At 30.3% G+C, this 16,794-nt stretch overlaps 1 protein-coding gene across 1 annotated transcript in view; it reads left to right on the forward strand.

The window, feature by feature from the left end:
- The window catches only part of LOC140450152 (sensory neuron membrane protein 1-like), a 436,941-nt gene that overhangs the window by 246,899 nt on the left and 173,248 nt on the right, over positions 1-16,794 (forward strand). Inside the window, exon 5 of the mRNA XM_072543598.1 lies at positions 12,749-12,963. Within this exon, the coding sequence (XP_072399699.1) occupies positions 12,749-12,963 (215 nt within the window). The remainder of the gene's footprint in view (positions 1-12,748; positions 12,964-16,794) is intronic.

A 16,794-nucleotide genomic window follows, 5' to 3' on the forward strand; every position in this document is an offset into this window, starting at 1 on the left:
CATTTACTTAAGTGTCTTTACAACTTTGTTATCACTGACTGCTACATATCTTTTTAAGGTAACACATGTAACAACTTTTCCATGCTTGTGTGGTTTTTTCATATTGTTCTTTTTAGATGAACTGATGATGCTTTCTGATTAAGAAAGCGAAACGTCTTCAATAAATAGATGAAGTAGCCATCAACTTTGTCTTTTTTCTCCTTGACCGAAAAAACCCACCACTCTTCTGAGTGATCCTTAATTTATATTGGATTGACGGTCGTACTTCTTTTCTCGATATATATATATATATATATATATATATATATATAAATATATATATATATATATATATATATATATATATATATATATATATATATGTATATATAATATATATATATATATATATATATATATATATATATATGTATATATAATATATATATATATATATATATATATATATATATATATATATATATATATATATATATATATATATAACTGTTTTGGATGGGTTGGAGTCAATAATAGGGCTATTGGTTAACTATTTTTTTATTCTCGAGCTTTCAATTGTGTTTACAATTATTATCAAGAGCTAAAAAAGACAAAATACTTACAAGGTTGAACTAAAAAGAAAAAACAATTTTTGTTAACTTACCAAATAAAAATTAGTTTGGTAAGTAAAAATCACTGCTTACATCTTCAAAATATTTAATACAAAAATGTTTTTATCTAATAAATGTTTCTCCGAAAATTTTTATAATTTTGAAAACATTTTTTTAATATAAAAATAATTGAATTTATAAATAAGTTCAAATAGCAACCAATTACAAATAGCCTCAATGTCATAAATGCAAACATAAAATTTTTATTTTTGACAATTATTGCCAAAAGTAAAATTTCGTTTAAACATTCTTTTTTGTTTAGTAACAAAAAGAAGAAGATTTATTCACCGTTGACAGATGTCTGAAAGAATGTGACAGATATATGGAGAATTAAATATGACATTTTACAAGTTTTATATATAAATCATAAAGAAAGAATATAATTATAAATTTTGCTTAAATTTTGAATTTCAGATCTTTTGTTTAAACTATTATCATTTTTGCTAATACAAACCATTTCCAAAAAAGTCCTTTTAAATTTATTACTTTCACTACATAAAATTTTAATGTTATCAAAATCCATAATATGGTCTTTATCGATTACATGTTCTGCCAAAGCACAAGATGGTTTTTTAATTCTGCAATCACTTTTGTGAGAAATAATGCGATTTGAAAGATTTCTTTCGGTCTAACCAACGTATTCAGCCTCACACTGAGTACAACTAATGCTGTATACTAAATTCGTTTTTTCAAATTTGTCTATAGGATATTTAGTTTTAGAATATAAAGATGAAATAGTTTTGATGTTCTTTGTTGCTATTTTTATATTGTCAATAACCTTTAGTGTTTGTATTAATTTAGGTGTTACTGATGGTATAAAAGGTAGTGAATGATAATAGATGTTCTGATTGTTAGATACAATGTTTTGAGATTGAGCAAAAAATGGTGTTAAATTATTTATATTACCAATATTAGAAAAAAGCATCCTATGTGGCATATCTGGAGGATAAGAGTTTTCAATTAGAATATTTTTTAATAATTGAAGATCTTCCTGTAGATAATCTGGATGAGAAAGTTTTAAAACACGTTCTTTTAATCCTGTTATAAGGTTCATTTTCATCTTATTTGGATGGTGAGAGTAATAGCTTATAAATCTATTACTACATATGGGTTTTCTGAACCATCTGGTTTTCAACATATTGTCTGTATTTCTTACAATTCTCTAGTCAAGGAATGGTAGAGAATTATCTACCTCTTCCTCAACTGTGAATTGTATATGTTGATTATGACTGTTGAAAATGTTGACTGTTTCATGAATTTTGTGTTTAGGAAGTGCCAAAACTAAATCATCTACATATCTCTTAATAAAAGGAATAAAAAAAGTGCAATTACTGATACAATCACTGATAACATCATCCATGACATAGCTACTTAGAATGGGTGAAAGACTAGATCCCATAGGACTACCAAAAATTTGTTTATAAAATACACCATTAAATATAAAAATATTAGAATCAAAAACAAAGTTGATAAGTGTTTTGAAATGTAATAAGTCAATATTAGTGTGTTGTGAAATCTCATTCCAATGTTTTTCAACACTACTTATGATTAAATCTAAAGGCAAATTAGTAAAAAGAGATGTTACATCAAAACTAACTAAAACATAATTTTGTGGTAATTGGAAATTATTAATGAAAGAACTAAAATCAAATGAATCTTTAATGTAAAAATTGTTGTTTAAATTATAAGCATTAGTTAAGATGTCAGTGAGGAGCTGTGCTATTGGTCCATTAGGAGGGCATAAAGATGAAACAATTGGTCTCATAGATAAAGTTGGTTTATGTATTTTTGGCAGAGCATAGAACCGTGGAGCAATAGAATTATAAATTTTGAGCTCTTTTGCTTTTTTATTATCAATAAATTTCTTTATGTTTAATTTAGATACTAGACAATTTGCTTTTTGTTGCAAAGTACAAACAGGACTCCTTCTAAGTGTAGTGTAATACTTAGTATCATTTAAGAGTTCTCCAGTTTTTTGTAGATAATCCTCTTTGTACATTACAACAGTTACGTTACCTTTATCGCTTTTAACAATATAAATTTCAGGATGGTTTTTAAGAAAAAGTTTAGTTTGCATATAGTATTTATTTAAAAAATGATCTTTGACTTCTTTATGCAAAAAGTTTGTAATAACGTTTGTACATTTAGATCTAACAACATCCTTTTGACTATCATTAAGTGGTCTGATTATTGATTCAATATCAGAAAGTAAATTAGGAACTCTAATATCAGATTTGGAAGGACATAAAGAAAATTTAGGTCCTAATGCTAAAAATTTTTTAATTTCAAAAGGAAAATGAATAGATGTTAGATTTTTAAACCATTTTTCTTGAAATTTTATCTTATCATAAGCTTCTATTTTTAATTTATTGAACTTATTAATTTGTATTTTTTTGATTTTATGAAATTCTGTGTTGTATTTAATTCTTTGTCTACGATTAAATTCATTAAATGTGTGGAAATTTAAGATATTGTAAGCCTTGGTACGTAACTCATGTAATTTTTTTTTTTTTTTTTTTTTTTTTTTTTTCAAAAAAGTTTATATCAGCAAATATATAAAGTTTATATCAATTTTGCTGATATAAACTTTTTTGAAAGAAAATTACATGAGTTACGTACCAAGGCTTACAATATCTTAAATTTCCACACATTTAATGAATTTAATCGTAGACAAAGAATTAAATACAACACAGAATTTCATAAAATCAAAAAAATACAAATTAGTAAGTTCAATAAATTAAAAATAGAAGCTTTTGATAAGATAAAATTTTAAGAAAAATGGTTTAACAATCTAACATCTATTTATTTTCCTTTTGAAATTAAAAAATTTTTAGCATTAGGACCTAAATTTTCTTTATGTCCTTCCAAATCTGATATTAGAGTTCCTAATTTACTTTCTGATATTGAATCAATAATCAGACCACTTAATGATAGTCAAAAGGATGTTGTTACATCTAAATGTACAAACGTTATTACAAACTTTTTGCATAAAGAAGTCAAAGATCATTTTTTAAATAAATACTATATGCAAACTAAACTTTTTCTTAAAAACCATCCTGAAATTTATATTGTTAAAAGCGATAAAGGTAACGTAACTGTTGTAATGTACAAAGAGGATTATCTACAAAAAACTGGAGAACTCTTAAATGATACTAAGTATTACACTACACTTAGAAGGAGTCCTGTTTGTACTTTGCAACAAAAAGCAAATTGTCTAGTATCTAAACTAAACATAAAGAAATTTATTGATAATAAAAAAGCAAAAGAGCTCAAAATTTATAATTCTATTGCTCCACGGTTCTATGCTCTGCCAAAAATACATAAACCAACTTTATCTATGAGACCAATTGTTTCATCTTTATGCCCTCCTAATGGACCAATAGCACAGCTCCTCACTGACATCTTAACTAATGCTTATAATTTAAACAACAATTTTTACATTAAAGATTCATTTGATTTTAGTTCTTTCATTAATAATTTCCAATTACCACAAAATTATGTTTTAGTTAGTTTTGATGTAACATCTCTTTTTACTAATTTGCCTTTAGATTTAATCATAAGTAGTGTTGAAAAACATTGGAATGAGATTTCACAACACACTAATATTGACTTATTACATTTCAAAACACTTATCAACTTTGTTTTTGATTCTAATATTTTTATATTTAATGGTGTATTTTATAAACAAATTTTTGGTAGTCCTATGGGATCTAGTCTTTCACCCATTCTAAGTAGCTATGTCATGGATGATGTTATCAGTGATTGTATCAGTAATTGCACTTTTTTCATTCCTTTTATTAAGAGATATGTAGATGATTTAGTTTTGGCACTTCCTAAACACAAAATTCATGAAACAGTGAACATTTTCAACAGTCATAATCAACATATACAATTCACAGTTGAGGAAGAGGTAGATAATTCTCTACCATTCCTTGACATGAGAATTGTAAGAAATACAGACAATATGTTGAAAACCAGATGGTTCAGAAAACCCATATGTAGTAATAGATTTATTTTTTTTTTTTTCAAAAAAGTTTATATCAGCAAATATATAAAGTTTATATCAATTTTGCTGATATAAACTTTTTTGAAAGAAAATTACATGAGTTACGTACCAAGGCTTACAATATCTTAAATTTCCACACATTTAATGAATTTAATCGTAGACAAAGAATTAAATACAACACAGAATTTCATAAAATCAAAAAAATACAAATTAGTAAGTTCAATAAATTAAAAATAGAAGCTTTTGATAAGATAAAATTTTAAGAAAAATGGTTTAACAATCTAACATCTATTTATTTTCCTTTTGAAATTAAAAAATTTTTAGCATTAGGACCTAAATTTTCTTTATGTCCTTCCAAATCTGATATTAGAGTTCCTAATTTACTTTCTGATATTGAATCAATAATCAGACCACTTAATGATAGTCAAAAGGATGTTGTTACATCTAAATGTACAAACGTTATTACAAACTTTTTGCATAAAGAAGTCAAAGATCATTTTTTAAATAAATACTATATGCAAACTAAACTTTTTCTTAAAAACCATCCTGAAATTTATATTGTTAAAAGCGATAAAGGTAACGTAACTGTTGTAATGTACAAAGAGGATTATCTACAAAAAACTGGAGAACTCTTAAATGATACTAAGTATTACACTACACTTAGAAGGAGTCCTGTTTGTACTTTGCAACAAAAAGCAAATTGTCTAGTATCTAAACTAAACATAAAGAAATTTATTGATAATAAAAAAGCAAAAGAGCTCAAAATTTATAATTCTATTGCTCCACGGTTCTATGCTCTGCCAAAAATACATAAACCAACTTTATCTATGAGACCAATTGTTTCATCTTTATGCCCTCCTAATGGACCAATAGCACAGCTCCTCACTGACATCTTAACTAATGCTTATAATTTAAACAACAATTTTTACATTAAAGATTCATTTGATTTTAGTTCTTTCATTAATAATTTCCAATTACCACAAAATTATGTTTTAGTTAGTTTTGATGTAACATCTCTTTTTACTAATTTGCCTTTAGATTTAATCATAAGTAGTGTTGAAAAACATTGGAATGAGATTTCACAACACACTAATATTGACTTATTACATTTCAAAACACTTATCAACTTTGTTTTTGATTCTAATATTTTTATATTTAATGGTGTATTTTATAAACAAATTTTTGGTAGTCCTATGGGATCTAGTCTTTCACCCATTCTAAGTAGCTATGTCATGGATGATGTTATCAGTGATTGTATCAGTAATTGCACTTTTTTCATTCCTTTTATTAAAAGATATGTAGATGATTTAGTTTTGGCACTTCCTAAACACAAAATTCATGAAACAGTGAACATTTTCAACAGTCATAATCAACATATACAATTCACAGTTGAGGAAGAGGTAGATAATTCTCTACCATTCCTTGACATGAGAATTGTAAGAAATACAGACAATATGTTGAAAACCAGATGGTTCAGAAAACCCATATGTAGTAATAGATTTATAAGCTATTACTCTCACCATCCAAATAAGATGAAAATGAACCTTATAACAGGATTAAAAGAACCTGTTTTAAAACTTTCTCATCCAGATTATCTACGGGAAGATCTTCAATTATTAAAAAATATTCTAATTGAAAACTCTTATCCTCCAGATATGCTACATAGGATGATTTTTTCTAATATAGGTAATATAAATAATTTAACACCATTTTTTGCTCAATCTCAAAACATTGTATCTAACAATCAGAACATCTATTATCATTCACTACCTTTTATACCATCATTAACACCTAAATTAATACAAACACTAAAGGTTATTGACAATATAAAAATAGCAACAAAGAACATCAAAACTATTTCATCTTTATATTCTAAAACTAAATATCCTATAGACAAATTTGAAAAAACGAATTTAGTATACAGCATTAGTTGTACTCAGTGTGAGGCTGAATATGTTGGTGAGACCGGAAGAAATCTTTCAAATCGCATTATTTCTCACAAAAGTGATTGCAGAATTAAAAAACCATCTTGTGCTTTGGCAGAACATGTAATCGATAAAGACCATATTATGGATTTTGATAACATTAAAATTTTATGTAGTGAAAGTAATAAATTTAAAAGGACTTTTTTGGAAATGGTTTGTATTAGCAAAAATGATAATAATTTAAACAAAAGATCTGAAATTCAAAATTTAAGCAAAATTTATAATTATATTCTTTCTTTATGATTTATATATAAAACTTGTAAAATGTCATATTTAATTCTCCATATATCTGTCACATTCTTTCAGACATCTGTCAACGGTGAATAAATCTTCTTCTTTTTGTTACTAAACAAAAAAGAATGCTTAAACGAAATTTTACTTTTGGCAATAATTGTCAAAAATAAAAATTTTATGTTGGCATTTATGACATTGAGGCTATTTGTAATTGGTTGCTATTTGAACTTATTTATAAATTCAATTATTTTTATATTAAAAAAATGTTTTCAAAATTATAAAAATTTTCGGAGAAACATTTATTAGATAAAAACATTTTTGTATTAAATATTTTGAAGATGTAAGCAGTGATTTTTACTTACCAAACTAATTTTTATTTGGTAAGTTAACAAAAATTGTTTTTTCTTTTTAGTTCAACCTTGTAAGTATTTTGTCTTTTTTAGCTCTTGATAATAATTGTAAACACAATTGAAAGCTCGAGAATAAAAAAATAGTTAACCAATAGCTCTATTATTGACTCCAACCCATATATATTTGTTCCAAACGAGTCACAAGTACTTCTTTTTTCTTATATATATATATATATATATATATATATATATATATATATATATATATATATATATATATATATATATATATATATATATATTAATGTGATATTATAAGTCAGAGGTGACGCCAAACAATTATAAACTTATTTAAATGATGCAATTATGATTTTATCACACTATTTAATTCTCTTATCTCAGGGTTATATTCGTGCTTCAATATCTATGCTTTACATATGATAGGTAAGGTCTGAGGGATACCGGAATAATAAACATACATGATACAAAATTATATATTGAAATAAAATTTACACTCAAATATCTTAAACAAAAAATATCTCATATAAGGATTATCAAAATTTTGTTCTACGTACGTGAACCTTTAAAAATTAATGTTATATGCTATATAAATGAAAATTTCAAATCAAAATTGTTGTTCTATATCTCCTGATAAATATTTCTATCTTTTCTGAAGCAATAAAAAAAAACTTTGTTGATAAAGGAAAAACTGACGAATGGTAAAAAAAACTATCTCTCTGATGATGAGTTGTCCAAATCCTTGTTCCTTGTAGCCTACACTATCTATTCTTAGCAGTTCCCTAGGTAATCAGCAATCTTACAACAAATTATTGCGACTGAATCTCTCGTTCCGGCCTGAACAGTGACTCTTCTAATATATAAATATGACTTACAATATTTTACTGGATCAGATTCCGTCAGGATACACTTAGTCCACGAAAACTCACAAACATTCACTTCTAATGCTTACTATCACTTGGGAACCGCCAAAGAACAACGACTGTTCGCCTTGCACCCTTGGAAAACAACTAATTATCTTTTCTCCCTCAAAAATCTAGCTAAACTCTCATCCGTACATAGCCATCCCACCTTTTTTTATCTCCTCCAATCACAGTTCGTCATACGTATCTCCATCAACCATTTAGATAACAAACAAACAATTTTACCTACAATTATAAATTTCTTAAATACTATTAACATGCTAATTGGTTCTACAAATTCTTAAAAACTAACGGGGAATTATACATTTTAAATATTTCGATTCTATTGTCTTATTCACCGTATCCGCGTACAAGTCTATTTGGAAAATCCACTCTCCCATTGTTCCATTATTTCACTACGTTCACTCAAATATATTTTACAAAGAAAATAATTTATGCATATCTTTAAATTTTGATTACTACAGGTAATCCACAGATAATGGACTTTCATTTCTTCGAAATATCTTTTATAGTTTATTAGGTGAATTATTTCTTTGACTTATAATATTTTATACTTTGAAATATTAAGAGCAAACCAATATTACTTTGTATTTTTACATAGCATACCAACTCTCCAGGATATCTTGAAAATTTATATTTATTTAGATGGTCTATTTAGTAATTTTAATTTTATCTTTGGCGGATAAAATGAATCATAACAATATATATATATATATATATATATATATATATATATATATATATATATATATATATATAGTTATATATATAATGCAATAATAATCTCTCCTATTTGTACAAATTTCGACAATTCAATCTTCGTGACTGCTAAATGTGTCGCAGATTGCATGAAATAATTCCCGACATGCCAAAAACATGACAAAAAGACGACTTTAAGGAGAACAATACGTCTGTCATTTCTAGAATTTATTGTTCCTATGCTTCCCGGACTTCTTCCAGTCAGTTAATAATTTTACATATTTTTTTACAAAATTGCAGAAATATACTGAGTGGTTCATTTATCAAAAATATCTACTGCTGCAAATATATTAATTAAACCTTAAAAAACTTTAAATTTGATCGAAAAATGTACTATTTAGTTATAATATAATATTGACTCCTTTTGGTTCTTTTATATTATTTCGGCTACGGCCTACGGCCAATAATAAAATTTTAGTTTATATCTATCCATACTATACTCCACTTTATTTTGACATATATACTCTAATGTACAGAGTGGGTATTAAGTTTGGAACGTCTCAATTATCTCTAAGACGGCTTGCACGATTTTTATAGTTTTTGGTGTATAAGGGTCTTGTGATGCGGCCGATAGTATGGTGGTATTTACATTGTTGGCTTAACTTCGCCGAAGTTAAAATAATACATTTAGATGGCTATGAGTGTTACAAAAACAACTCTGACGTTTCAAAAAATTAGTACTGTTGGTGTTTGTTTAAAGTCGCACTGAATCATATTACAGTAAAACCTCTGTTAACCGAAATAATTGGGGGGGGGGGAGGCCGTTTCGGATAACAAGAATTGCGGTTAAAAATAACATTGTTTTTTGTATTGTTCTTGTATCAAATTACATAGTACTCTTGGTCAAAGTTGGTATTAAAAATACTATGAGGTGATTTTGTAATGCTTTCTAATATGTAAATAAAATACAACATTAATAAGCTTTAGAACATTATTAACATGTTCTTGTTTTTTTTAAGAAATCGTCTATTTTCGTTTGTGTTTTTGTTTGAATACGATGTTTTGCAGCTATATCTCTCCATCGTTTCATTTGCAGAACGTCATGCGGTTTTGCCTCATTAGATCGTTTGACGAAACGTAAAGCAATCTGAAAAGGACAAACCGTTATGCCATGACAACAAAAATTAAGAACCTAGCCGTGTCCCTAACTAATTAGACCTACTGTATAAAATTCTTACCTCTAAGGCATTGAAAACTTCGTCGGCGTTGAGCTGCCTGTCGTCTGCTGGGTTGTCATCTTCGTCGTCTGATACGCTCAGGTTGTCTGGATTAAGAACCATATCAATAATGTCTTCGTCGATGAATTCACTTTCTGAATCATCGGCTGCTAACCACTCATGTATCTCTTCCTGGTTAATTTCGTTACATCCTGGCAAATTTCTTATCAAAGGTTCAATTTCTTCAGTCTTTTTTTTTCACATTTTATTCTTCAGGATCGTCAATCAAAATCCCATCAAAAAGTTTGTTTCAGCATTTTTCCAATGTTGAAGATTTGATCTTGGCTCACGACTTAGCACACCAATAAACAACATGTTTCATTGTTAAAGTTTTAAGAATTTCAGGAACGCTTTTGGATTCATTCGTCTCCTGTAATAACAGATGCCTTAAGAATGCTCCTCTATAATGTCTTTTAACTTATTTTAAAATTTAATTTAAAATTTTATTATTTTTAAATTATTTAACAATAATTTGAATGTCTCTATTACTCCCTGATCTAACGGCTGAATTAAGCTTGTGACATTCGGTGGCAAAAATCTGAAAATTATGTCACCATTTTGTAGATTTTGAGGGTGAGTTGGTGCATTGTCAACAAGCAACAATGCTTTGATGTGAAGATTTTTTGATTTTAAACGGATTTTACACTTGGGACGAATTCATTTTCGAACCATTCTGAAAACAAAGTGGTCGACATCCATGAGCTTTTTTGGCTTCTATAAAAAACTAGAAGTGCTTTTTCTGAAACATCTTTTAGAGCTCTTGGTTTTTTTGATTGCCCAACACACATAGGCCTCAATCGGTGAGTTCCTACTGCATTGTTACAAAACAGAACAGTTATTCGTTGTTTATTCATTTTTAGGCCCGGTGCACTGTGTTCATGTTTTAATGCAAGTGATTTTTCGGGCAGCATTTTAAAATTTAATCCAGTCTCATCTGCTTTGTAAATTTGATCTTTAGTGTAGTTTGTCAATAACTCATCCATTTCAGTTTTAAAAATATTCACAGCATCGTGGTCAGCAGATAGCTTTTCTCCACATAAATTAACTTGACGAAAAGCGTACCTATTTTTCCATTTGTCTAGCCAACCTGAACTTGCTTTAAAACCTTCACCTTCATTGCCCATCATTTCGGATAACATTTTTGCCTTCTCTTGAATTATTGGTCCAGATAATGCTACTCCTTTGGTTCTTTGTTGTGTGAACCACAAATAGCAATCTTCATTTACCTTCTCATTTTGACTTAGTTTTATAATTTTTTTGGTGGGCATTTTCGAAGCATGTTCCTCAAATTTGGGTTAACGGAGGTTTTACTGTATATTTGAAATGGTGACATGCATAGAATAGAAGTCAACAAGAAACGAAAGTCTTTAATAATTTACATGTTTTTACGTAAAAATAAATTCCATACATATAAAATAAGATCACGTACGGATTCTCGTTGGATGCGTGAATATCACACACAGTATCCAGAAAAACTTGAATGTATGGGATGGAAGAATAGACGACAAAATAATTGGTCCCTTGTTCATTTAGGAAAACTTAAATGGTCCGGTGTATATAGATTTATTGGAAAATAGTTGTACCCGAGTTGGCTCAGCTTTTTCCAAATCCAAGTAAAAATTTTCAATTACATTCTAATGTAGAAATCATATTATTCAAAACTTTACAATACCAGACAATTACAATATCCCAAACGACAATATTTGGCTGCAAGAAGATGGTCCACCTCACTATGCGCAGGTGGTAAGGCAATCCTTTAATAATGTGTTTCCCAGAAGATGGATCGGAAGGCGTGTTTTTATTTTTTGCTTTTAGCAGCTGTAGGGTTTCTGCTCTATGATTTGGATAAATCTTTTACTGCGCCAGTTTCGTTAAACTTTTACTAATTTATTGACAATAGACCTTGTTATTATAAATATATTATTTTAACTTCGGTAAAGATAATCTAAATGTAGCAATAATTCCAAAATTATGGCATTTAGATATAGAAAATACACAACCACCATAACATCGGCCGCATCACAAGACTTACACCAAAATCTATAAAATTCATGCATTCATGCATTCCGAGAAAATTGAGTCGTTCCATACTTATCTCTGATATACTCTGTATATCATTTTGTTGTTTATATACTGTGAGTCATTATAAATATCCCAAATTGTAACTGTAATTGTAAAATTAATAATATTTTATTTAATAATAATGGATCTACAGGGTACTAAATTTGTAAAATTAAAATATGTTTTTATTTATAAATTAGCCATTTTAGATTAAATTTTTAGATATAGAAACATACACCAAATTGAACAGAATATAATATTGATATATTTTTTGTTACTCATTAACTCACACCGTACCGTATATGTATAACAAAGAAGGCATTTTTGTAAAAAAATGTATGCTTATTTGACTTTATAAATATTAACGTTTATTAGTTTAATTTAACGTTAACAAAAACCCACCTGGGTGCGCCACTGTTATCATGGATGCGGATGTTTTTCTAAATAAAAAAATATTTTAACTTTACAAATAGAACACTCTGTAGGTACCTGAAACTCGGCGCGTTTATAACAATAACAAATATTTAACTTATTGTTATTCATAGAAAAATAATACTCACATTGGAAGATTTACTGTAAAATCTGGTCAAAAATCTAGAGAAGAAGCCGGAATATTAACTCTCTATAACGAAAAGGATTATATTTCTACCTGGGCTGGAGGAAAATCTACTTGTAATAAAATTGGAGGAGTCACAACTGTTTTTCCTGTGAATATCAAATCAGACATGGAGTTTGTGTCATACGCAGAAGATATTTGTAGGTAAGAAAAATGAGGTGATGTTGATAATTAAATGTAGTATTCAAATTTGATCACCAGACATTTTATTCGGAAGATGATAGCTCTGATAGGCTTAGTATCACCTTTTTGTGAATATGATTCGAGTCTTTTTACTTGTCTTTATATCTCGTTATTTTATCGACCCGTGTGCGTAGACTGATGAATTTTCTCACATCTTCAAAGTTTTCGTCATTATTAGTGAGAGATAGTGGGAATTTTGGTCAGCATAAACTTTATTTTACTTATTTTATTCTGTTTTGTATGCAAAACCGTTATTTTTGCTGCCACTTTTGGGCCTCTATGTTTTGATAATAGGGATGTCGGTTTTGTAATAATGTTTAATGTTATTAGCGTAGTCTAAAGTCTGGGTTAATTTAATAAATACAGTTCATATTTTGTGTAATGTTACATCTCGAATGACCTTTCCTAAGAATCTATTGTATCTTTGTATCGTTCTGAATTTTGACTGCAGATAACATGTTGCTAATTGGCCCATTGAATATGTTTCATTAACATAGAAGTACTTGACACTTTGATAGATCCGCTATATTTAGACTTCTTGTTAGCTTTGGTATACTAGAGTTCTAGTATGACTAAGGAAGCTCAATTACTGTGCTTAATATTCGCCTGTAGTACCTTGATTTGTCGACTCAGAAAAGTCACGTATGTCTGTATTCTATTCTGTACCATCTTTTTTAATATCCGTGTTCATTTTGTTCCCACGAGTTAAGACGAAACGCTGACAAGTACAGCAGTACGTCCATATCATACCACAGCTAAATAATCCTCCACAATGCACTAGCTCTTCGAGGAATCGCGTACGCACCAGCTTTCCTTCTCTACCATTCACCCTATAGGCACGATGGTGTTAGACTTTGGAATTTGAAAACGTACTAGTTGCAGCATAAATACACCGTATAATGAGTCGTTTGTAGTGCCGCTGTATGGCAATTTGCCGATTGCGCATAGGGCATGTGTATGTATGTGTATAGGTAAGTTTTGTGTTTGTGTGTTATGTTAAATATCATCATCATCATCATATAACGGGGGTCCTACGGCGATTGTCGCTTCCCGCATTTCAGCCTCCACCTTTTCCTATCTCTCCAATCTCCCTCTTCTAAGCCTCTAGATTGCATTGTTTTTGTAATTTTGTGACGTCCTCTCGTGGGAGTCACTATCCGGGTAGCTTTTAGATAGTCAGAGACAGAGTTCAAAATAAAAATAAAACTTTATTGTCTTCCTTAAATTAAATTGACAAAAATCTTATGTACATATTTACAATTTGGTTTAGTCTTCTCAGTACCTGGCCTATTTATTCAAATTAAGTTTGACCTTTATCGGCAAGCGAATGTGTATTTGAAATTTTACGGTAACGTTGTATCGATTTAATAACAGCGGACGATAGGTACAAAGAAAGGAAAGGAACTCAACACGTCCCTTAAGTGATTCGGGTTAATAGGACACTCCTCGACAGTCTCAATACGACTGCTTCAGAGTACGGGTAGTGAAAAGCTCAACACGCTTTTCGGGTAAAGACGGTATGGGACGGAAACAACTTGTGAACTCAACACGTCCACAAGCCGGGGTAGGGAAGAAGAGAACCTTCAGTCAACACCTGTCGATTCTGTCTCTGTGAGGAAATGTTGCCGTTTATATAGCTGAGCTTTGCCCTTTCTACTGTCGATACACTCCTACTTCATGGGTTGGTTCGCGCGCACGCTGGTTTAACGGTGATGGCTTGGACTCATCGATAGACCCCCTCTTCCTGGGGAAAAAAAAATTTTGGAACAAAATTTTTTTTTTTATTTTTATTCCTTGCCAGGTACTTGGTTACCCTTAAAAAAAAATTTACAATACATCGAAATAAAAAATGTCCGCCCTAAAAAAATATAAATATCGTCTTCTTAAACAAAAAATCGTTTTCCTCTCTCTTAAAAAAAAACTTCTTCCTTCGTGGGGCTTCAATTATTGGTTTTTATCCTCAGCACCTGGTTCGGGAGTCTCAGTCTGTATTTTTTTCCTTTATGCTGCGGCGGAACTAGTGAGAGCAGCGGGATTGACACTGGAATTTACTGGACTTTCTGAATTTTTGTGATGCCCATGGTTGGTTCATCGAAAAGGTTCTTGAATTTGGAAATAGACTTTATCAGGGGCTCGCAGCCTTTGCCCGGGGTGTTAGGTTTTGGTGTGTTCCCTAATGGTGATATTAATTCTGGAACGGTGTATGGTGGCGGCGTAACTGTGCCGTCCATTTCTATGTCACTGTAATATATTTCTAATGTGTCTGACATTGTATTTGAAGGTAACTGTAAACTGTATTAAAATATACTGTCACTACTTGGTGTTGACTGTAAGTGCTTGGACTGATTAAGGAGTAGGGAAATCGGCAAATGCGGGTTTTAGGTCTTTGATATGAGCTGTTATTGTACGGTTTTTATCGTCGTGTTTTAATTTGAATATTACATTAGAACACACTTTTGTTATAGTATATGGGCCTGAAAATTTCGGTGCTAATTTGGCTAATTTTTGGCGGCATTTGAGAGTTGGTATTCCCTTTTCTTGACTTTGTCGTTTATTGTGGGTTTCCACTCTCTTCGTCGTAAGTTGTAGTAATGGCTTTGAGTTGTAAAAGCTTTTGCCAGGTTTGTACGTACTAGTTCGAATGTTTCTCGTAGTTTATGCCATTTTATGTTTTGATCGGTATGTTGTGTGTCGTTTGGGGTGTTTACGACTTTACTTGGAATTTCTAGTTCGTGTCCAAAGTTCAGGAAGGCTGGGGAGAAACCCGTTGAATCGTGTTTAGCTGTATTATATGCGAATAGTAGTTCTGGAAGGCTCGTGTCCCATTTCTTATGGTTATTATCGCAGAACTGAGCTATCATTGTTTTGATTACTCTGTTTGTTCTTTCTACTGGATTATTCTGGGGAGAATATGGCGGAATGTTTCTTTTAGAAATCTGGAATTCGTCTAGCAACTTTCGTACTTCCCTGTTATCGTATGTTCTTGCGTTGTCTGATATTAGTTCTTTGGGTGATCCGAATCTCATAATGATTTTATCTTTTAAGTTCTGACAGACTGATTTTGCCGTTGCTGTTCTGATCGGTATGGCTTCGACCCATTTTGAAAATGTGTCCTGGAATGTCATTATATATTTGTTTCCTTTGCTGGATGTTGGAAGGGGTCCTATGATGTCGGTTGAAACGGTGTGCCATGGATGTGGCGGAATTTGTGTAGATTGCATGCGGCCTGGAGTTAAGCTTTGTTGCGGCTTAAATTGCTGACAGTTCTTGCAGTTCCTGACGAACTTTGCGGCGTCTTTAAACATCCCTGGCCAGTAGTATTTTCTAGCTAGGCGGGTTATTGTTTTGGCTATTCCTAGATGTCCTGCGGTCGGTTGCTCGTGGTTTTCTGCCAGGATTTGTTGTCTCTTGTGGTTTGGGATGCATAGTTTCCAGGGGTTGGATACATCTGTCTCTTTTAAATCGTATTTGTCCCAGAAGTGTCGATAGAGAAGTCCATCTTTGATAGAGTAGTCTGGAAATAGTTGCGGATTTGTCTGGAATTTAATTTAAAGCTTTATTGTACCATTCGTCGGGTTCTACATCTTCTACGTTTATTATGCAAACCAGATCTACTGGTTCTCTAGAGAGCGCGTCGGCTAGGACGTTCTGGGAGCCCTTTCTGTAAATGACATCGAAGTCAAATTGTTGCAGCAGCATTGCCCATCTAGCTATTCTACCTGTAGGGTTTTCCATTGTTTGTAAGTATCGTAGACTTTGATGATCTGTGATACTTGAAAATGGGTATCCTTC

Source organism: Diabrotica undecimpunctata, chromosome 9, assembly GCF_040954645.1.
Source record: "Diabrotica undecimpunctata isolate CICGRU chromosome 9, icDiaUnde3, whole genome shotgun sequence".
Lineage (NCBI taxonomy): Eukaryota > Metazoa > Arthropoda > Insecta > Coleoptera > Chrysomelidae > Diabrotica > Diabrotica undecimpunctata.